The following is a 23,352-nucleotide window of genomic DNA, read 5'->3' on the forward strand; positions in this document are numbered from 1 at the left end:
TATAAAGGTAGTCACACAGTATGTTCCTTTTGGGGATTGCCTTTTTTTTTTTACTCAATGTAATTCTCCAGAGATTTACTTGAAAAGGTCCTGGGAAAGTTTTTTTTAAATAATATAATCAAAACTCATGTTCCTGTATTCTTCTGGCACTATAGGTCATTAATACAACAGTAGTATCTGTATTTTCTCCAGGATAGTAATTTCTGTGTCATGGAGCACTTTTTAGCGGAAGCTCCTACACCTCCCTATAAATATTTACATGGTCACTGTATTCATCAGAATGAAGGGAACCAGATGCTATAAGAACTCAGGTCATATAGAACCCACTGCAAGTCTTTTTCTTTTCTGATTCTCTTTTCTGTAATCCTCTTCCTGTCTTCTTTTCTTACTTTCCTACTGTGTAAGCTTAATTATATTTTAACATTGCATTTATTAGTTTGAATAAATTAACACACTGATTGAATAAAAAGTCAACAGATCTTTACTGGATTCCCTTATGTTCTAAGTACTCTGCCAAGTTGCTATTGGATATACAGGTCCCTAACTAAAGAGGAGAAAAACATAAGCAATTGAGATGCCAAAACAGGGGGAAGAAGAGCCAAAATGGGAGGCAACACAAGTTATTAGGGGAACACGAGGCAGGAGCACAAGCTCGACCTGGGGAAGTTGATAAAGGCCTTCCAGGGAAGTAATATTTGAGCTGGCCCTAAGAGGACAAGGGAAATTTCTAGATGGATGAGGTAAGGTAAAAAACATCCTGCAAAGACATGAAATTATGTGACATATTTGGACAATAATAAGTAATTTTCTTTACCCTTGTGAGTTCATACAAACAAATATTGATCTGGTTTTATTCATGCTTGTTTTATTCAGTACCTGGAATAATACCTGGAGCACAGTATGCACTAAATAAATATTTGTGGGATGGATGGATAGACAGGTGGATGGACAGATGGACAGGCAGATAGTGGATGGATGATGGATAGGTGGGTGGATTGGTGGGTGGGTGGGTAAGTGGGTGGGTGGGTGGAAGGAAGGAAGGAAACAGGAAAGGATACGTATGTAAAAGAGACCAGAAAGGTAAGAAGGGTTCAGTGATAAAGAGCCTTGCTGAGTGACAGTTACAAAATGCCCACCATGGAGATTCAAAGAGGAATGGGAGGGGCTGGTGTTGATGGTCAGTTGGAGAAATAACAAGTACATGCCATGAAAAATACATAAAAAAAAAGGTTCAGAGGAAATACAAGTCCATTTCAGCTGACAGAATCAAGAAAGTTGTCACTGGATTTATTTAGTTCTGAATTGTTTGTTTTTTTAAAAAGTGTAGAGTTGGAGAAAAGTTGTGGCATAAAAAAAGATGTGATTTTAAGGGTAGGCAGCCTTGCCTGCTCTGTTATAAATTTAGTAGCAGATTATAGGCAACCATTTATAAGCCTTCACCGCTTCCTTGGGAGCTGAATCTGACAGGTTCTGATGTTATCTATAGCAAACACCTTTTTCTTGTTCGTGATTATATTTGTGTGTGTTTATGCTCACAGTTGCACACTAGTAATTTGGAGACAGCTCTTTCTATAGACAAGCACTGAAGGTGATAGATATATCACCTGAGACACCAGTTGAACTATTGACAGTACCTTTTTAAGATGCACCTTGCTACCCACACACTTATATGTATATAGCATGTGCCTGCAGCATGCACCCACACAAGCAGTGTTCTGTAAGCAGTAGCCTGGGCAATATTTTAGATGAACAGAAATAAATAGTACTTATTTTTATTTTCCTTATCTCCATTCTCTCTGGCTCTACCTTGATAAAGCTTATTGGATACCAGTTATGCATCTTTGGCATACTAAATGCTGTAAGGAGTTTATGTAAGAAAATGATTCATTATTTAATCCAGTACATTTTTACTGATTACTGATTATGTGCCAAGCACTGTTCTGAAGTCTTAAGGGTGCAGCATGGAATAAAAGAAACAGTCCCTACTCTTGTGAAGTTTACATTCCAGGGAATGGATGTAGACAATAAACAAAAATAAATAAAAATAATATAGCTGGTAAAAGTGCTATAGTAAAGCAGAGGGAGGGAAAAGAAGAGTGTGAGGGTTAGGAGACTGGGAAAGGCCTCTCTCATAATGTGACATTTGAATAGATACTTGAAGGAAGCAGTGAAAATAGGTGAGGGAAGAATGTTCCAGGCAGAGGGAACTACTGGAGCAAGAACGCTGAGGCAGAAGTGTGCCTGTTAGTGTTTAAGGCCTGTGTGGTTAGAGCAGAATGGGCCAGATGGAGTATGACAGAGGTGAGGTGAGAGATGGAGGATGGGGGCAATTTTTTAATGAAAAAAATTTTTTAGGCCTATCGGCTTTTGTGAGCTGTCTGGCTTTTATTCTGAGTGAGATGGAGAGCTGTGGAAGTTTTGTGCAGAGAAGTGATGCCTGCTTTCTGGATTTGGTGTTGGGAGCAGATGTCAAGATGAAAGGGTGGAAGCAGGATCACTACAAAATGGGGAACTAGGCCAGGTTAATAACAGTGGAGGTGGTGAGAAGTGATCAGATTGTGGATATATTTTAAACTGTTGGAACTGATGGAATTTGCTGGTGGATCAGATGTGGAGTGTGAAAGAAAGAATGGAATCGGTGATGACACCACAATTTTTGTTCTGAGCAACTAGCAGGCTGTTGGCACTATTAACTGATATGGGAAAGACCAGGAAGAACCTGTCCTTGGAATCTTAGAAGCTCAGTCTTGAACATACTAAGTTTGAGATGGCTATTTGTAGAAATTTGGGTTTAAGATTCTGGAGTTCAGGTTAGGTTTGGGCTGGAGATATACGTTTAGAAAATGCAACAGTTAAATGACTTCTGAAGCCATGAAACTGTGATAAAAATGACCTAAGGAAATGGGGTGGAAAGAAAAGAGAGTTTGAGAACTGAGCCTTGGGGCAGTCCAATGTTCAGAGGTCAGGGTTATGAGTAGGGGCTAGTACCAGAGACTGAAAAGAGAGGCCAGAGAGAAGAATTAAGAGCAGGCCCTGAGGCCAAATGAAGAAGTGTTTCAAGAAGGATAAAGTAATAAACTGTTATTAGTTGCTGAGTGGTCAAGTGAGATAGTCCCAAGAGTTGATTTAGCAGTATTGAAGTCTTCGGTGAAGCTATTTCAGTGATGTAAAGGGGGCAGGGAGCCTTATAGAGTAATTTCAAAAAAAAGAATGAGAGGGAAGGAAATGAATATTAATATTTGAAGTTTTACTGTAAAGGGGAGTAGAAAAATTGGGTCAGGAGGGTTAGGAAAAGCAGGATCAAATCAAGCTTTTGATTTTGTTTTCTAAGATGGGAAATGTTAGTACCCTGATGGGAATGATCTTTGTAGGGAGAGAAGTGTATTTATTCCAGAGAGAGGGAGAATTGTTGTAGTGACGTCCCTACCTAAGTGAGAGGGGGCGGAATTTAATGCATAAATGGAAGAAAATTGGCCTTAAATTGGATGTACTGTCCATGCTCCCAAGTAATGGAGTGCATGGCTGCAGATGTATCTAAGTGTGATGATGGAGCATGTGTAAATTTTCTTTGCTTACTTATATTTTTCAAGGGAAAGGTAATGTTGGGGATTGAAAGAGAAAGAGATTGAGATCATTGCCAAAGGGCAGCAGATTGTTATGGACAAGGTTAGGGTAGTGGAATTTTTAATTAGCATAAGAGCCACCTTGACTTTAAAGTGAGACCAGCAAGCATAGTTGTATGATTTTCTCCAGCTATAGGAACAAGTTGAAAAGGTTAGTCAGGGGTTGTGGTTTTTCTAGGTAAATAAGAGGAAAGGAAAAAAGAGCAAGAGAATGATTGTAATGATAACCCGTGGAAACAAACTGAAAAAAGAGGTGGAAAATGAGAATGGAAGGGTGGTAGGACCAATGGAGTACAGATCCCAGTAGAGTATTGAATATTGAGTGGAGGACTGAAATAAAAACCACATCCTTCCAGTGCTTTAGGGTTGTATAAAAAGTGCTTTGGAGTTCGTTTGCATAATAAAAACCTTAATACAGTAGGTAGGTCAGGAGGTGGTGGTGATTCTCATTATATAAATGAGACAAAATCCAAAGAAGTAAATGACTGAATATAAAATCACACAGCAAGTGAGTAGCAAAGCATAGACTCATTGCAAAGCCCTCTATTGTATGTAAAGTCTTTTTATCATTTTGTATGATCTCTTCCTATTGAAGAGATGAAATGTAGAAGACATTGTAAGGGAATATGTAATCAAGTGTTAAATTCTGTAGTATGGAATGGTATAAGGAGTTTATTCATTCAATAATATATATTGAGCTCTTAGTGTGTGCAAGGCACCATTATAAGCACTAGGGATATAACGATGAAAAATCAGGAAACTTGTTTTTCTGCTACTTGCTGTATGTGACATTGTTGCTTCAATTCAGTGACTCAGTAGAGATCCCATCTGTAAACTGAGGAGTTATGGTTTTACAAGTTTTACCCAGCCTAAAAGCATTACGAGTTTGAGCTAATTTTCCATTTATATATATAATACTATATCTAACACTATGTATAGTTGTTGCTATAAAGTATTTTAGTCCTCGTCTAACTTCCAGATTTATAAAGTGGGAAAGCAAGACCCTATTTACAGTAATAAGACCCTATTTCCATAATGAAATACTGTACTAAATATATTTTAACACGATCCTCCAATTTTGAAGCTACGGGGAAGTATGTTAGGAATGCATAGGTCTGATTCAGCCTGCAAAGTCAGATAGCCCCATCCTTAGCTTAGTGGTTTCAAAGGAGCTGTTAAAAGCTTTGAAATAACCAATGATCTTTTTCTTCTTACTCTTTCCTGGTGGGATGCAGGCCTGGAAGAAACGCTGGTTTATCCTGCGGAGTGGCCGGATGAGTGGTGACCCAGATGTCCTAGAATACTACAAGAACGATCACTCCAAAAAGCCCCTGCGGATCATCAACCTTAACTTCTGTGAGCAGGTGGATGCAGGCCTGACCTTCAACAAGAAGGAGCTGCAGGATAGTTTTGTGTTTGACATCAAGACCAGTGAGCGCACCTTTTACCTGGTGGCTGAGACAGAGGAAGACATGAATAAGTGGGTTCAGAGCATCTGCCAGATCTGTGGCTTCAATCAGGCTGAGGAGAGCACAGGTAGGAGAACAAACACAGACCTTTCTCAGAAGGAGTGAGATGCTTCTTGTAGAAGGAGACTTGGCTTGGGGCTAAGATGAGGCCCTCTGACTCCTTGAGCAGGGAGACCAGGTTGTAGCTAAGCTTTCCTCCTTCACAGAGGAACAGTAGGCAAAGAGTGAGAATGTGAAGGGGTTGCCTTGAGAACCATTCTGTAAAGAAAGGAAAATAAAAGAGTTCCAAATATTAGAGGGACCCCAGCCTCAATTATGACCAAATAGGGAACCAAAAAATGTTGTGGTCGTAAGGAAGCTAAAGGTAGTTTGTGATGGTTGCTCGGATACCTCAACACCACCCCTGTTTCTCAGCTTTGCACCCTCATAGCTCTCAGCTCTCAGTGCCCCATTACCATCACATAGACAGATCCGCCCTTGAGCCCCTCTCTGGTCCATCTTTTTCAATTCACCTTAGACAGCTACACAGTTAAACTTGCCACTTTTTTTTTTGGTGGTTGCTTGTAATTAATATTAATGTATAATCCAGGATTCATTCATATTTACCTGGGAGGGGGCGGGTGATGGGAGGATGTTTGGGTTTAGATAAACCTCAAGAAAGAGTAGCTCAATTTTTGAAATGAATTTTAAATTGCAAAAAGTACTTTTGCTTATTTGTTTGGGGCTCATACCCAAGTGTCTGGGATGGCTGAGAAGGAACAGGTTTATTTCTGAGGTAAATGGTCTAAATCAGTCATTCTTGAACCTGATTGCACATCAGAATTAAGGAGGAGCATTTTAAAAATAGTGATGCCAGATCAGTTAAGAATCTCTGAGCAGTGTCGGACCTCAGCATTAGCATTTTGTAAAAGCTTCATTCTGAGTAGCAAGGATCCAAGGGTCAGCAGACATCTTCTGTAAATATTATAGTTTACGGGCCACATATGATCTCTGTTTCACATTCTTGCTTTTTATTTTTTATAGCTGTTTAAAAATGTAAAAACCATTCTTAATTTATAAGCAACATCAGCATCATCTGTTACTTGTTAGAAATGCAAATTTGTGGACTTTACCTTAGACTTACTGAATCAGAAACTCTGTGGGTGGGACCCAGCAATCTGTGTTTTTAAAAGCCCTCCAGATGATTCTGATGCACATTCAAATTTGACCTAGACTCTTGTTACTTAGAGTGGAATTTTGTACTCACAGCACCAGCCTCTCGTGTGACCTTGTTAGAAATGCAGAATCGGGTGTTCCTATGCAGAAATATTATTTCAGAGTATCCATATTTAAATTTTTTTTACTTTGAAATAACTTTTGCAAAAGAGTTACGAAATAGTTTACCTTTCACCCGGATTTTCCTAATGCAAACCTCTTACTTAACCATGGTGCAATTATCAAAACTAAGCAATTAACATTGACATGATACTAATAACTGAGCTGTAGACTTTCTTTGTGTTTCACAGTTTTTCACTAATGTCCTTATTCTCTTCAGGCTTCCACCTAGGATACCAGGTTAGATTTAGTTGTCATGGCTATGTGTCTCCTCCAGTCTGACAATTTCTCAGTCTTTCTTGTTTTTCATGATCCTGACACCTCTAAAAAGTACCCGTCAGGTATTTTTTGTATACTGTCACTTCAATTTAAGTTTGATGTTTTCTCATGATTACAGTGAGGTTATCAGCTTTAGAGAAAACTACCACAGAGATGCTGTGCCTTTCTCAGTGAATTGTACCAGGGGGCACTGGAGTCAGAACATCTTATCACTGGCCATGTTAACCTTGATAACTTGGTAAAGTCAGTTTCCTCACTGTAAAGTTACTATCTTTGCTTTTGTAATGAATAAACATTTGGGGGGAGACACTTTGATGATAAACATCCTATATCTCCTTTAAGTTTTGCATTCACCAATATATCGTGTCTGTAGCAGTTATTATTGTGGTGTTCTCATGATGATTTTCTATTTCCTTCAGATCTGCAGTTTATCAAGATCCCCAGGTGATTTGTGTGCACATTAAAGTTTGAGAGGCACTGGTCTGAATTATTGATTCCCAAACCTGGCAGTGCATCCGAATCACCTGAAGAACTTTCTCCTAAATTATAGATCCTGATTCAGTAGATTGGATATAGGGCTGAGGAATCAATAGTTTTAAAAAGTTTCACTCTACAGAATGGGAGAAAATAATTTTAAATCATATATCTGATAATGGTCTAGCATCCAGAATATATAAAGAACTCCTACAACTCAACAACAAAAAGGATAAATAATCCAATTTTAAAATTAACAAAGAATTTGAATATACATTTCTCCAAAGAAGATTTATAGATGGCCAAAAGCACATGAAAAGATGCTCAACATCATTAGCTATTAGGAAAATGCAAGTTGGAACCACAGTGAGATGCACTTCACAGCACTAGGATGGCTGTAATTAAAAAAACAAAAAAAAAGGACAATAACAAGGCATGGATATGTGGACAAGGATGTAGAGAAATTTAAATTACTACACATTGCTGGTGAGAATGTAAAATTGTACAGCCGCTGCAGAAAACAATATGGCTGTTCAGCAAAAGTTAAACATAGAGTTACCATATAACCCAGCAATTACCTTCCTGGACATATACCCAAAATAATTGAAAACATATATTCACATGAACACTTGTACACAAATGGTTATAACAACATTTTTCATAATAGTCCCAAAGTAGAAACAGCCCGAATGTCCATTCGTGATATAGACATAGAATATTATACATCTGTAGAAAGGAGTGAAGTACTTACTGATACATGCTACAAATGGATGAATCTTGAAAATATTATGCTAAGTGAAAAAACAGAGGCAAAAAATACCACATATTTTACTTGAAATGTCCAGAATAAGCAAATCCATAGAGAAATAAGGTAAATTGGTAGTTTCTAAGAGTTGAAGTGAGGGTGAAGGAATGTGGAGTGACTGCTAACAGGTATAAAGGGTGTTTTTTTTTTTTCAATTGATTTTTAAACTTTGAACCACCCTTGCATTTCTGGGATAAATCCCACTTGGTCATAGTGTATAATATATATGTTTTGACAAATTTTCACACATATACAGTCCATACATGATATACAATCAGTAGTTCACAATATCATTAGACAGTTGTGTATTCATCACTATGATCATATTTAGAACATTTGCATTACTCCAGAAAAATAAATTACAAAAAAAAAGAAAAAACTCATACATCTGATACCCTTTACCCCTCCCTCTCATCGATCACTAGCATTTCAATCTACCCAGTTTATTTTACCCCTTATCCCCCCGATTATTTATTTATTTTTTATCCATATTTTTTTACTCATCTGTCTATACCCTGGATAAAAGGAGCATTAGACACAAGGTTTTCACAATCACATAGTCACATTGTAAGTTATATCATTATACAGTCTTCAAGAATCAAGGCTATGGGAACACAGCTCAACAGTTTCAGGTACTTCTTCCAGCCGTTCCAATACACCATAAACTAAAAGGGACCTCTATATAATGTATAAAAATAACCTCCAGGATAACCTCTTGACTCTGTTTGAAATCTCTCAGCCACTGAAACTTTATTTTGTCTCATTTCTCTCCTCCCTTTTTTAGTCAAGAAGACTTTCTCAATCTCAAGATGCTGAGTCCCAGCTCAGCCTGGGAGTTCTATCCCATGTTGTCAAGGAGATTTATACCCCGGGGAGTCGTGTCCCACAAGGGGGGTGGGCAGTAAGTTTAGGGCAGTGAGTTCACCTGCTGAGTTGGCTTACAGAGAGACCACATCTGAGCAACAAAAGAGGTTCTCTGGTGGTAACTTTTAGGCATAATTTTAAGTAGGCTTAACCTATCCTTCGCAGGAATGTTTCATAGGGGCAAACCCCAAGATCAAGGGCTCAGCCTATTGATTTGATTGTCCCTGCTGCTTGCGAGAATATTAGAAATTCTCCAAGTGGGGAAGTTGAATATTTCCTCCCTTCTCCCCAGTCCCCCAAGGGGACTTTGCAAATATGTCTTTATTCACTGCCCACATTACTCTGGGTTATATCGGGCATCACACTAACCTGGACAAACTAACATCTCACGCCCTGTTCAAGATTCCATGTACTTATGGTTTTCAACTAAACTGACCATACACGTCAAATTAGGTAACATGCTACCTAAAATATAAGTTTTACACTAACTAAACATCTATCCCTTTGGTCTCACACAGAAGTTGAAGTTTTAAAATATGGACGATATCATTCTTTACCCAGTATTCTGATCTACCCCAGTCCTATCCAGATCAGCTTCATTCATATCTCTAGTCAAAGTCTGATCCCTTTATCAGCTTTTTAAACAATTTCTATCTAGGATACTGCTGACTTTCATAGCTTCAGAGCTCTAACTCTAGTCCTAGGTGTCACATAAATACCCAAAGTTTCTGGGAACAACCAGGTTATATACAAGCAACTCAGTATCTCAGAATTTAGAAATAACAGTTACGACTTCCGAATGTTTGTGACTGCTGTAAGAGCTTACAATGTAGGACCCTTTACAATAGGCCTCAACCTGATAACCCATGCTCTCGACTTCAATTCACTGGGTTTTTATATTATAGTTAGTCCATATGAGTGAGGCATGGTAATATTTGTCTTTTTGTTTCTAACATTTCATTCAACATACAGTTCTTAAGGTTCATTCACCTAGTTGCATGCCTCACAACTTCATTCAACTTCATTCCTTCTTGTGAATGCTCAGTAGTCCGATGGGGTTCTCCCTTCCTTCCCTCAATCATTGTACCCTTAGGCCATCTCCATCCATTGTGAATCATGAGCACTGCTGCCATAAACACCAGTGTGTAAATGGACATTCATGTCTCTACACTCAGTTTCTCCAGGTATATACTGAGCAACCGGGTGGCAGGATGGTGTGGCAACCCCACCCCTAGCCTCCTGTGGAACCACCACACTTTCCTCCAAGAGGCTGTGCTTCTCGGTTTCCCTACCGACAGTGAACAGATACATCTCTTTCTCCACATTTTCTCTAGCATTTGTTTCTCTCTGTTCATTTCTAAACAGTTTTATCCGCACATCATACAATCTAACCTAAGTAAATAGACACGCCTTTGCCACATTATCTATATGAAGACATTTCCTTTCTTCCACAAAGAATCCATACCCCTCCCCCATGCCCCCTGCATGTTGACATTTAGTTTTGGCACAATGCCTTTGTTACATTCCGTGGAAGCATATGACAATGTTACAGTTGACTGTAGGCCCTATCTTACATTGACTTATATGATTACATATACTTCTTCCTGTATGCCATCCCATTTTCAACACCTTGCAATGCTGACATTCATTTGTTCTACCTCATGCAAAAACTTTTTTTTTATTTGTCCCTTTAAATAATCAACATTGTCCACTCTAGGCATTCCTAACTTATACCGTCTCAGTCTTTATCCTCTATCTTTCCTTCTGGTTTCATATGTGCCCCCAGCCCTTCTCTCTCAATCAAACTCACATTGAGCTTCATTCAGTAAGACACTGTTGAATTCAGTTTGCTGATAATTTGTTGAGCGTTTTTGCATGTATATTCATCAGGGAAATTGGTCTGTAATTTTCTTTTCTTATCTTTAGCTGGCTTTTTTATCACGGTAGTGCTGGTATCATAGAATAAGTTAGAAAGTGTTCCCTTCTCTTATATTTTTTGAAAGAGGTTGATAAGAATTGTTATTAATTCTTGGTTTGAATGTTTGATAGAATTCACTGATGAAGCCATGTGGTCCTGGACTTTTCTTTTTTGGTAGGTTTTTGAGCCCCCATTTACTTTTAAGTTCTTTGGTATAATCTTGGCTTCCTGTGTGGAATTTCCTGTTTTCCCCAAATCTTTTATCACTTACAGGCTTCATGGATTTTGTTTTCCTCTTTATTTTATTCCTGATTAGTAGTAATGTATACTCTTTGCACAAAAAGGTGGGGAAGGAGATACAAAAGGAATAAAAAAAAATACCAAAAAAACCTCAAACCTACCAGTCTCATGATTTCCTAATTGTGAACAAAGCTTTCATAAATATGAGAAATGGATCCAAGGAGTACCTCAACTTCATTTCTTAAGCAGAAAGAAAATTACTGTTAATTGAATTATTTCTTTGTAGAATTAGAGGTATTCCCAACATACAAAACATATCCTTGAGCTGTAACAGAAACTGTCCTTGTGCAAATACCTTTTCAAAAAATCACATAGTGGAGGGGCATACGTGGAACCAGCCAGTCTCAGAGGAGGGCTATAAAAGAGGCATGAACAAAGTGCTGAGACTCATCAGGGAAGGAGATGTTAATATGTGCTGCCAGCTCAGTAGGTGGAAAACATTAAGGGAGTGACAAATGATGGAATATTTTGTTAATGGCTTTGTCTACTAGGGAATATATTCCCTTAAACTTTTTTTAAGGGGATTATTTTACAAGATGTCTAATGCTTTAATTACCAGACCAAAGATATTAGTTACTGTCTATGGTAAAGGTTTGGGATTCTTTGTACCATCTTTCTTATGAAGACAACAGGTTTTTCTTCCCTCTAAGAGAAGGAACTGATAAGTGAAGAGATTCACCCACAAAATGGGGTATGTTTGAATTTAATGGCTTTCTTAAACGTGAGTTACGTCTATAAAGCCTTCAAGTAAGGAACTAGAACTTAATTACCTAAGTCAGTGTTTTTAGCTGCGAGTCAGGATCTGAGGAGAAACAAGAAGGAGGTTGTTCTAGTTTGCTAGCTGCCGGAATGCAACAGCCAGAGATGGACTGGCTTTTAATAAAAGGGGATTTATTTTGTTAGTTCTTCAGAGGAAAGGCAGCTAACTTTCAACTCAGGTTCTTTCTTATGTGGGAAGAGACAGGGTGATCTCTGCTGGCCTTCTCTCCAGGCCCCTGGGTTCCAACAACTTTCCCCAGGGTGATTCCTTTCTGCATCTCCAAAGGCCTGGGCTGAGCTGCAGGTGCTGAAATGAGGTATGCAGAGCTGCTTGGGCTGTGCTACATTGAGCTCTCTCATTTAAGCACCAGCCAATTAAATCAAACATCATTCATTGCAGCAGGCACACCTCCTAGCCGACTGCAGATGTAATGAGCAACAGATGAGGTTCACGTACCATTGACTCATGTCCACAGCAACAGAACTAGGCACGTTCACCTAGCCAACTTGACACCTGAATCTAACTACCATGAGTTTAACTTTATTTTTTTGGGTGCATGGTCCAGGAATTGAATCCAGGTCTCCCGCAAGAGGTTAACTTTCTCTTAAATACTTTGTCACTTAATCACTTTATCAGCATTATTTCCATTTTCCAAAGAAGGAAACTAAATGCTTTTTCTTCCCTGCCTAGAACTCCAGTGTTCCTCCAGGACTAAGACACTTCTCTGTCTACTCCTTCCCCCCACCCTCACCCCCACCCTTGGCTGCGCTCAGACAAGCTGCCCAACTCTCTGGGGTATGTTTGAATTTAATGGCTTTCTTAAATATGGGTTACATCTATAAAGCCTTCAAGTAAGGAAGACTTTCCTTAATGCAACTCCGCTCTCCTTTCGCTGGGGCCTGTTGAGAACAGTCCATTCACCTGAGACCTTAGTGCCCATTACCTGCCTAATGTGAGGAGCACCCTATACCTAACCCTTGATAGCAACAAAAAGAAATGATAGCAACTATGGGCTAAGCATTTACTGTATGTAAAATAGGAACTTTATATAAATACTAAAAATTAGCAGTAATCCTTTGAAGTAGGAATGATTTTAACCCAAGCTCACACAACTAGAAAATGACAGATCCAGAATTCGAATCTAGGTCTAGCTTTGCACTGTAATATGTTGTTTCTTTGTCCCTGACTTCTTGGAATCTGAGCATCTGCCAGAACCAAGCCTGAATATTTTTGTTCCTTTGGACATTATGCATTAGGCTAGAATTCCCCAAAATCCCTTCCACCTGGAGCCCTACAGCTGGCTCAGGCTTCCTTTCTTCACCAGTCCATGTTGCTCGAGTCTTTGGGATGGAGCAGCCCTAATGTAGTAACTTCTGTGGTGTTACTCCAGTCACTGGGTCCTATTAGCTGAGTCTGCCGGCTGAGGGTCAGTTCAAATCACAACTCCAACTCACCTAATCTGAACCTCAATTTCCTCTTGTAGAATAGGGATGAAAATACTTTCCACTCTAATCTGCTAACTCTGCTTCTCCTTGGACAAAAGACAGCCATTAGTCCCACTAGCAGTACCTCAGTTTGCACATTTACCAAAGGACCATTCACTTTATATTTTATGGAAAGGGAGCCACTGGAGTTGTGCAATCCAAAATCCCTGCTCTCTGCACAGCCCTGTGGAGTTTCCCTTATACGAGGAGCCTCCTTAAGACAAACATGCCTTTTTTGTTTTTAAAAATTGTGATGGGACCCATAAAAAACTTCTGTTTTTTAGCTTTCCACTGGAAGAGTTTTTGTGGCAGATGGAGTCTCATATTTTTGTTTCTTCTTGCCACCCCCAGCTTCTTCTTTCTACTGCCACCCTCCAGTTATCCCAGCCAAAATGTCTTGGATAAAACCTGCAGGATTAAAACCAGACCACGAGTGAAACTGAGTCTGAATATCGACATAAGGGTGGAGGAAGCAACAGCCTCCTGATAGAGAACTTTTTCCAAAAGGAAACCAAAATGATACTCAAGAAGGAAAAGCAATTTCAAGAACAGATCTCAAGACGATTTCAAATCATGTGTAGTTCTTTTATTCATTTGTACAAGCAGAACTGTACCTTCCTCAGGAATCAAAATAGCATACAGTTCTCAGAGTAAAGGAAGCAGAGGCTGTTCTGAGCTGTGTTTATGAGCAGGTGGACCCAAGTCCTCACATTTGTGGCCCAGTCTTGGGCAGCTGTCCCTGACCAGATGTACTAAACACAAAAAGAACCAGCTCTCAGCAGAGAGCTTTGATGAATTATTCATGGCCTCAGGAGTCATCTGCTGTTAGGGAAACTCTCAACCTTTTTGAATCCTCAAAGCGGAGGACTCCTCTTTTAATCCCCTCACTCCTTCATTTATTCAGTAGTCATTCCAGGACCTGCACAGCCGCTATCACATGGACTCTGAAAGGCAGGCTAGCTGCGTTTGAGTCCCAACCCTGCTGTTTATTTGCTGTATGATGTTGAATAAATACCTTTACCTCTTTGAGGTTTTATCTTCTATAAAATGGAGGTGGTGCTCCCTCACAGAGTTGTTGAGAGGGTTACATCAGGTTATATACATAAAGCTAGGAAAATGTATATGTGCACAGTTAAACAGTAGCTATTCATTTCACTGTTTTCCATGGAGTGGTTGTAGTGATAGTAGCAATTATATCTATCCAACAAAATGAATGAGATATGATTTAAATCTCTGGTGTTTTCAGAGAATCTTAGAGTCTGCAAAACACTTCTACAGCCTCATTTGAGTATAAAGGCAGGGATAGTATAGAAGAGGCAGGGAACTGCTAGCATTATTTCTGTTTGGAAAGTAAGGAAACTGGTTTAAAGGCCCTATCAGATGAATCCAAGGCTCTGACCCCACTCTAGGCCTGTGTGCTCTAACTCCTCATTTGTACTAACCCTTTATCACAGACGTGTTTACAATGACTGCTTCTAAGTCACAAAATAGCCAAAAGATGAACAGCTAAGAGGAAGAAGAGAAACAAGAAGTTTGTAAATCATTGAGAACTGATTATTTTGAAGGGAAAGTACTATCTATACATTAATATTAATCTCTAAGGGCTAAAGTAGGAAGATAACACAGTCTGTCTCAGAGTAGCTAACAAACTGGGAACTAGAGCTGAGGGAACTTAGGTCCCATTTTATAACTCTCAGTGATTTTGAAATAGACCAGAGCCTCCTCCATATCCTCTCTGTTATTTTAGCTTTTTTCCTTCTTGAACTCCCTGGCAGGAATTTCACAGACGCCCTATGTCTAAATTTTATCAGCTAAAACTTTGGTTGAGGCTGCCACTTTAAATATTTTGTAAATATTTAAACTGCTAGTAGTCCTTGGGTTTCCCAAGTAACTCAACAGCAGAATTATTTTAAGTCCTGGGTCCTGACATCTGGGGTCAAATGATACCCATAGGAATGCTTTTGGGGAAATCTTCAACATTCAATGACAGAGTGTTATTAGGGATCTTCAAACAAATCTTGCCTCTCCAGAGAGAAGGATTGGTGCCTTAAAGGTCAGAACCCCTTATTCCAGCTGGATTTCTGACAGCAGGGAGAGCTGTGGTGGAGCCATGCAGTCCGCTCTGCTGCCTCTGGTGACCTTGTTCCTCCTCCATGACGCAAAGTGAGTGGGAGAGCGAGGGGAGAAGCTGGGAGTGCAGTGGGGTGGAGGGAAGACGCCTTCTCAGAGACCTCACCCTTTCTCTCTTCTGATCCTTGGGTGGGCCTTCTCCTCTCTTTTTCCCTCCCCCACCTTTGGTTTTGATATTTTTGTTATTTCAAACTGAGCTAAGATCCCTGTACTTCTCCCAGGAGCCCTTTTTGGAATCTGAGAGCAAATGTGGGAGGTAACATGCAGCTTCTCCCCTGGCTGAGACAAGTCTCTTGAGGGGCAAAAAAGAGTTGAGTCTGACCCGGGGCCTAACCCAGAGGCGGAGGCTGCTGTCTAAATCACCCACCCTTTTTCCACTGAGACAATGTGAAAGATAAACGTCCAGACCAGTTTCCAGCCAGATTTGAAATCCTCATGCCTTTATTTTTTAAATGTGATTTTAAATAGCTCTGAAGTATCAGACCTTCCTCCTCAATCATTTGTTTGTTTTTCTTACTTACAGCTGTGTCTGGTCACCCCGAGAGCAGGCCTAGAGTTGGTACAAGAACTCCATAAAATCCCCACAGACCCTTCTACATTGTCCTAGAACAGCACCAACTTGAAGGGAAACCCAGACCCTCTGGAGGAGGAAAAGGAGATGGGGGAGGAACCCGACTCTCTTCTCTTTGTTTAAGCCATGATCCTTTTTCCTGCTTTCCCTTTTAAACCAGACACTCCCCCTCACCACTACAGAGTAAGTCTAGTATTACCTGCCAAAACCCACACACAGTCTGTTAGACATGGGAGCATCTCCTCCCAGCTCCTCAAACATTTCTTAAGAACTTTCCCCTACCCTTTTTTATTATTATTATTATTCCTGTTTTTTGTTCTTTTATTGCTTCTGATTATTCTAGTGAAAGAGGGTAATTGGTCCCAGACCAAATTCCAGAGCCCAGTCCAACTCTTATTTTTTATTATAGGCAGAGCCAACATTTTGAATTTAGTAGAAAGGTCACCTTGGATCTCTGAAGATCTTGATTATGTTAAACATCCAGTTATCTACAGCTCTACATAGGATTCTGACCTACAGAGTTAGTAGTTATGGTCATCTGCCCTAGGATCTGAACTGAGAAGCAAAGTCCCGTTTTTTTTTTTAATTTCAACTTTGTTACTGAGTCCAAGTGTAGATCTTAACTTCTTATACAGTAAACTAGGAGACTTCAACCAAGCAGTGATTTGCAAACCTTTTCTATTAAGCATTGTTTTTTAACAGAATCTTATATGGAACATCATATGTAAAACAGGTGAGAGGGAGCCGCTCTGAATAGTGCAGACGGGAGAGTCAACTAGACCCAAACTGGCTGCCCCTTCTTCTCACCGCTGGTAACCTGGGAAGGCTGGAACAGTGTGAAATATTGGTCTAACAGATATCTCAGAACAGGGTGTGAAGGCCAATGCTGAGCTATGAAAAATTTTCTTCAGTCCATACAAGATGAAAAACACGAGGAAGATAGAGTCAATTTTCATAAAGCTAAATGCTATCACATTAAAAAAACCTCACTCTATTCACAGATTCTGTGTGTGTGTGAACACACATGTGTATGTTAAAATGTTCTTTTTTTTGTGAAATGACAGTCATAGTAAATGATCGTTTTTCCATATCTGACATAATTTAAAATTGGCATCTGTTTCGGTTTCTAAAAATACACAAATGAGCAATCAAAGAGGCATTGGTTTAACTCATTCATGAAATGGAAAAGTCTGAGAAACAGTGAGCTGGAAGTTCAGAATCACCTGGTTCCCAAACTCTGCTTCTGTACTCAGGGCCAGAGAACTTTGAACACCACAGTCAAGTTCAGGCCCAGGCTGTACCCCAACATGAAGTCAGTGCTCTGGGGTCCCTTGTTCCCTTTGCTCAATTCCAGCCCTTCTTTTGTGTGCTAGAGCCAGCACTAGGATTTCACCTGATTTTCCTATTCTTGCATCTTTGCCCTGTTACTCTACCTGTAGTCTTAGGTTCTACCTAGGACTGGATGCGTGTCTTGTTTTTTTTTAGTGACTCTCAGAGCCCAGAGTCTTATCACACCCTAGGGGTTAGGGCCCCACTGCCCCCAGCAGACTTCACTGTTGCGGTGGGCTGTCTGTCTGAATTTCTGAAGAAACTCTGCTTCTGCTTTTCCTGAATGTTTCCTGCTCCTCTTGGTCTCTGCTGCCCACATTTCTAAGTGACGTCCCAGTTTCTGTTTCTGTTTTCAGTAACACACCAGAGTGTGTCACACATACCTGTTTTTTGCCAAACCCTGTTCCAGGGGCAAGTGTTGAAGAAGAACATAGAACACAGCCTACTGTACATTAACTCATGGTCTTTGTCATGTTCTCCAGTTTGTATTCTTTCAGCCAAACTACCATTGGAACCCTTCTGAGTGATGTCTGCCCCATCTGTGCCCAGGCCCCACAGTTTTCACCAAATTTACCTGCTTTTAACTGAACCATGCCTGGTTACATGCCAAGATATATGTAGCAGGTAAAAAAAAAAATGAAATTAGCTTCAACTATGAAAAATAATTTTTTTTTTAATTTCTGAATTTAGCTTCATTTTCAAGCCCTCATATGGCCAGGGGAAAAATTGAAGTTTCAGTCAACTCAGGGTAAACCTGGTCAGTACAGTATTTTCCCAGTGAATTAAGGTTCCCTTGATTTCTCCCTGGGTTGCTATTTGAGTTTTCAGAGGAACTGTAAAAAGTTCAGTGAGGCTGGAGTACAGAGTTTTAGAATGGAAGAGGAGATGAGTGAGAGACTGGAACACTGAACAACAGATCTATCATGAAGGACCTCGTAAGCCATGTGAGGGAGTTTGGACTTTATTATATGACAGTAAAAGCCATTTAAAATTTTAAAAGGGGAAGAATGTTAGAGTTTAACTTTATAAATATAACTCAAGTTACATAGTAGTAGGGCAAGAGAGAAGGTTGGAAGACCAGCTGGGAGGCGGTTGCAATAAGTTATGCAAAAAAATGGCTTAAACCAAAGGAATGTCAGTGGGCATAAGACAAATTTGAGAAAGTTTTAGGTGGTGGAACTTATGAAGAAAAAGGATTTCAAAATGGTGCCATAGGTACTTTAAATTATAGAAACATTCTTTATCTCAATTATGATGTTGGTTACCCAGGTGCAACAAACTGTACATTTATAATTGGTATATTTTAATGAAAGTATAATTGAAGTTTTTTTTAAGCTAATTAAGAAAAGAAAAGGACACTGGCTTAGGTAACAAGGTTGATAGTGGGTGCCATTTAATATATGGAACCCATAAAGAAGGAGGAGCAGGTTAAGATTTGGTAATAAAATTACTTTAGATGTATAGAAGTTAAGGTATTTGTGGGACATCTGTAAGGAGGTATCTGTTATATAATCATATATATAAGATAGAAGCTTAGGAGGGAAATTGGGGTCCTCAGGACTGCAGAAAATTTTTCTCATATTATAGCCTTGGATATTCTGTTGTTTCCTGATTCATAAGTGGCTATCTTTCCCTTCTCATTTTATTTGGTTTTCTGGGAAGCTGTATATTATTTGTCTTTATACTCACATCTGTATGCAAAGGTATGTATAGTGTGTTTGGATACATGACCATATTTTATGATTTTTTTTTTAACTTTTAAACATTTCAAACATTGCATGGCCATTGTCTAAGTTCTAGAAAACAGAGCAGCAAAAATTAAAGGGAAAGGAAAGGGGAAAATGAAAGAAATAACTAATCATGTTAAGTGACCACCTGGATCAGAATTACCTAAGGTATTTGAAATTCTAAGTACCTTCTTCCAAGATTCCCAGATTTCACCCCAGTTCTCCTGAATCAGAATCTCTGGGGATAAGGTCCTGGAATCTACATTTTAAGTCAGTGTCTTAGGTAACTCTTACCCTAAAGTTTTAAAATCTTTTGTTTGGACCTAATTGCAATCAGAGGTAGACAAGATCAACTAGGAAAGCGAGAGTGCATGGAGCAAAGCCGTGAGGGCCAACAGTACTGAGGAAGCAGGCAGAGGAGAAATTAGTTCCCAGGATGACTGTGAGGTGAGCAGAAACAAGAGGAATTGATGTCAGAGAACCCAAGGTAACAGGGTGTTAAAAAAAAAAAAAAAGGTGTTTTTAAAACTCTTGACTTCCTATTGCCTGCTGAGCAAGTCTATACCCCATCACACAGCACATGAGGTACTTTGCAGTCTGGCTCTGGTCATCCTTTCCAACCTCATCTTTAGCTACACCCCTACCTTCCCCAGTCTCTAGGCTCACCGCTTTCCATGTTTTGCTTACTCTGTTCCTTTTATCTGCCACATATTCTGTCCTCTACATACTCCCTTATCTGGATAGATCATTTGTACTTATCCTTCACTGCCAGAATCAAATGTTACCTGTTCTATAATGTTTTCTCTAGCATTTCATTTAAGCACAATTAAGGGAAAGAATACGTCTTGCTCATCTTGTATCCCACATTAATAGAGTAGCACACAGTACCTGCCCAGTATATATCCAAATGAATGATTTAGTTACAGTATTTGATTATGACTATATAGATAGTTAAACAAAACTACAGTTTAAAAATTTCAAATATAATCATCTTGAGAAATTTACTGTTGGTAAGAGAAAGCAAAAGAAGTTTCGAAGACATCCTAACCTTATTCATAGGAGATTTGGTCTGAGACTCCTGAAATTGTGTATGTTGAAACAATGGAATAAAGTAGAATGAAAAACAGAAAACTAAGAAAACAACTCAAAATGAATGAGGTACCAACTAGACTGAAAAGATAGGGATGCCAGAGACTTAAACTTTATTATTCATGTTTACCATTTGTTTATTGTTTACTTTTCTTCACCATTCCCTTACCCCTTTTCTGGATGATGTCAGTGAATAAAATTCTTCATGTCTGTTAAATCATATGGGCCGAAACACTCATTCAAGACAAAGAAGGGAATAGATTTCATGGAATGAGAGAATTCTAGAATATGAGATCTTGAAGGACTCTTAGGATTTAGTTCCAACATCCTGAATGGGCAAATATACCAAGGTCAAGACAGGAAGCTAATTTGCTCAAAATCTTACAGCTTACTGGCAGGGCTAGAATTAGAACCCCAGGTTTCTTGATTTTCAGCTAATGTTCCAGATGATATTGAGGATGATAATGTATTACATGTGTATCAGGCCATATACTTATAAAGTGCTTAATATATTTTAAAATACTAGTTTAGAAGGCCAATTTAGTAGAAAGAGCATGTATTTTGAAATTATACATATATGACCCATGTAGTTGACAAGTTGATATGATCTTGGATAAGTTGATTTACTTTACTGGGCCTCACTTTCTGCTTCAGTACAATAGAAACAAGACATTCTTCACAAGATTAGTACACAGATTAAATACATGTGCATTTAAACTATTTAGCATAGTATTTGGCACATGGTAAGTGCACATTAAATATCTGCTTCATGTATTGCTCCCTTCTCTATGATCTTTACAGTAGCGCTTTGAATAGGTATACCATGCTAGTTTTCTATCACTGTGCCTGTCAAGAGATTTCTATGCATGCACAAGGACCTGGAAAGATCCACTATTGTCTCTGTTCTTTTGTGATGACTTTCTCTGGCTTTCCCAATATAGCTGTTCTCCCTGCATTCCTTTAGGAGGGTGTTACACCACATTCTCGCTGCCTTTAATTTCAAACTAAGCCAGCTTTTCTCCACGGGCCTAAACCATAGTTCAGTCTTCTCTGAATCTAAGACAGATGTTTTCACGCCCGCTAGAGTCCACAGAATTATAAACAGAGCTTGAGAGGCCAGCAATGGGGCTTGGCCATTGTGGACATGTTTTCCCCTCAGATTCATCAGAGCAGCAAGAATAGATTTCTGAAATCACTGATGATCAGAGTGGAAAAAGGTTTGGACTGAGGGACTAGAAACTTGGGTCTGATTCCGGGTCTTTGGTTTACTTGCACTGTGAACTTGGACAAATCTTATGTTCATCAAGCCCTGTTTTGGACACTGACTTTGTGTGGGTTCTCTGAGAAACAGACATCAAGAAGTGCAAGAAATTTATTGGGGGGTGGGCCGCGGTGGCTCAGCGGGCAAAGTGCTTGCCTGCTATGCCGGAGGACCTCGGTTCGATTCCCGGCCCCAGCCCATGTAACAAAAACGGAGAAACAAAATACAATAAAACAAGAAAGTGTTTAAAGATGTTTCCCTTTCTTCCTTCCTTCCTTCCTTCTATCCTTCCTTCCTTCTCTCTGTCTTTCCTTTAAAAAAAAAAAAAAAAAAAAAAAAAAAAAAAAAAAAGAAATTTATTGGATGAACACCTATGAGGGATAAAGGAAGGGAGCCAGAGAAGGCAGGGAGAGCTTTCAGAGTGGGATGCAGGTCTGACACCTGTGAAGGAGAGATGGCAGAAGAAATATTAGACTGCAGTTCTAAGACAGTTTCACTCCAGGTCCATGAAAGTTCTCAAACCAAAGTCTCCCATTAAAGAAGCCCTTGGACTTCCGGAGAAGATGGCGGCTTAGTAAGACGCACGGGTCTTAGTTCCTCCTCCAGAAAAGCAACTAAAGAAACAGAAACAATACGAAACAGCTCCCGGAGTCACGACAGAGACCAAAAAGACAGCGTATCCCACTCTGGAACAGCTGAACAGGCAGGGAGAATCTGCTGCGGTGAGATACCCGAGGGGCGCGCGTTTTCCCGGCCGGGGCGGCTGGCGACAGGGGTCCCCGCCACGCACGTGGCTCCCCGGTCTGACTGGGAACGTTGGATAGCGGGGCCCTCCCGTCACGCTTGGCGTTTAGGGCCAGCTGGGCAATTAGGACCGGCACTCTCCCAAGCCGCGGCGGCCAGCGACCCCCGCCTTCACGCGCGGTTTCCCGGGCCGACTGCCGTGCAGACAGACGAGCGCCACCTACTGGGCAGGAAAAGAAAAACAGAGCCCAGAGATTTCACAGAAAAACCTTTCAACCAGCTGGGTCCCACACCCAGGGAAATCTGATCAAATGCCCAGACACCAGCAGAAAATAATGGATGACGCTCGGAAAATTGAAGATATGGCCCAGTCAAAGGAACAAACCAATAGTTCAAATGAGATACAGGAGCTGAGACAACTAATGCTGAATATACGAACAGAAATGGAAGAAGTCTTCAAAAACCAAATCAATAAATTGAGGGAGGACATGAAGAAGACATGGGCTGAACAAAAAGAAGGAATAGAAAATCTGAAAAAACAAATCACAGAACTTATGGGAGTGAAGGACAAAGAAGAAAAAATGGAAAAAACAATGGATACCTACAATGGTAGATCTAAAGAGACAGAAGCTACAATTAGTGAACTGGAGGATGGAACATCTGAATTCCAAAAAGAAACAGAAACTATAGGGAAAAGAATGGAAAAACTTGAGCAGGGGATCAGGGAACTGAATGACAATATGAAGCGCACAAATATACGTGTTGTGGGTGTCCCAGAAGGAGAAGAGAAGGGAAAAGGAGGAGAAAAACTAATGGAAGAAATTATCACTGAAAATTTCCCAACTCTTATGAAAGACCTAAATTTGCAGATCCAAGAAGTGCAGCGCACCCCAAAGAGAATAGACCCAAATAGGCGTTCTCCAAGACACTTACTAGTTAGAATGTCAGAGGTCAAAGAGAAAGAGAGGATCTTGAAAGCAGCAAGAGAAAAACAATCCATTACATACAAGGGAAACCCAATAAGACTATGCATAGATTTCTCAGCAGAAACCATGGAAGCTAGAAGACAGTGGGATGATATATTTAAATTACTAAAAGAGAAAAACTGCCAACCAAGACTCCTATATCCAGCAAAATTGTCCTTCAAAAATGAAGGAGAAATTAAAACATTTATAGACAAAAAGTCACTGAGAGAATTTGTGACCAAGAGA

The 23,352-nt window shown here is 39.7% G+C and overlaps 1 protein-coding gene across 1 annotated transcript in view; it reads left to right on the top strand.

Moving 5' to 3' along the window:
* Positions 1-23,352, top strand: part of GAB2 (GRB2 associated binding protein 2) — a 184,376-nt gene that overhangs the window by 122,873 nt on the left and 38,151 nt on the right. The window contains exon 2 of the mRNA XM_077113458.1: positions 4,859-5,159. Within this exon, the coding sequence (XP_076969573.1) occupies positions 4,859-5,159 (301 nt within the window). The remainder of the gene's footprint in view (positions 1-4,858; positions 5,160-23,352) is intronic.

The sequence above is a fragment of the Tamandua tetradactyla genome, chromosome 8 (assembly GCF_023851605.1).
Source record: "Tamandua tetradactyla isolate mTamTet1 chromosome 8, mTamTet1.pri, whole genome shotgun sequence".
Taxonomy (NCBI): Eukaryota; Metazoa; Chordata; class Mammalia; order Pilosa; family Myrmecophagidae; genus Tamandua; species Tamandua tetradactyla.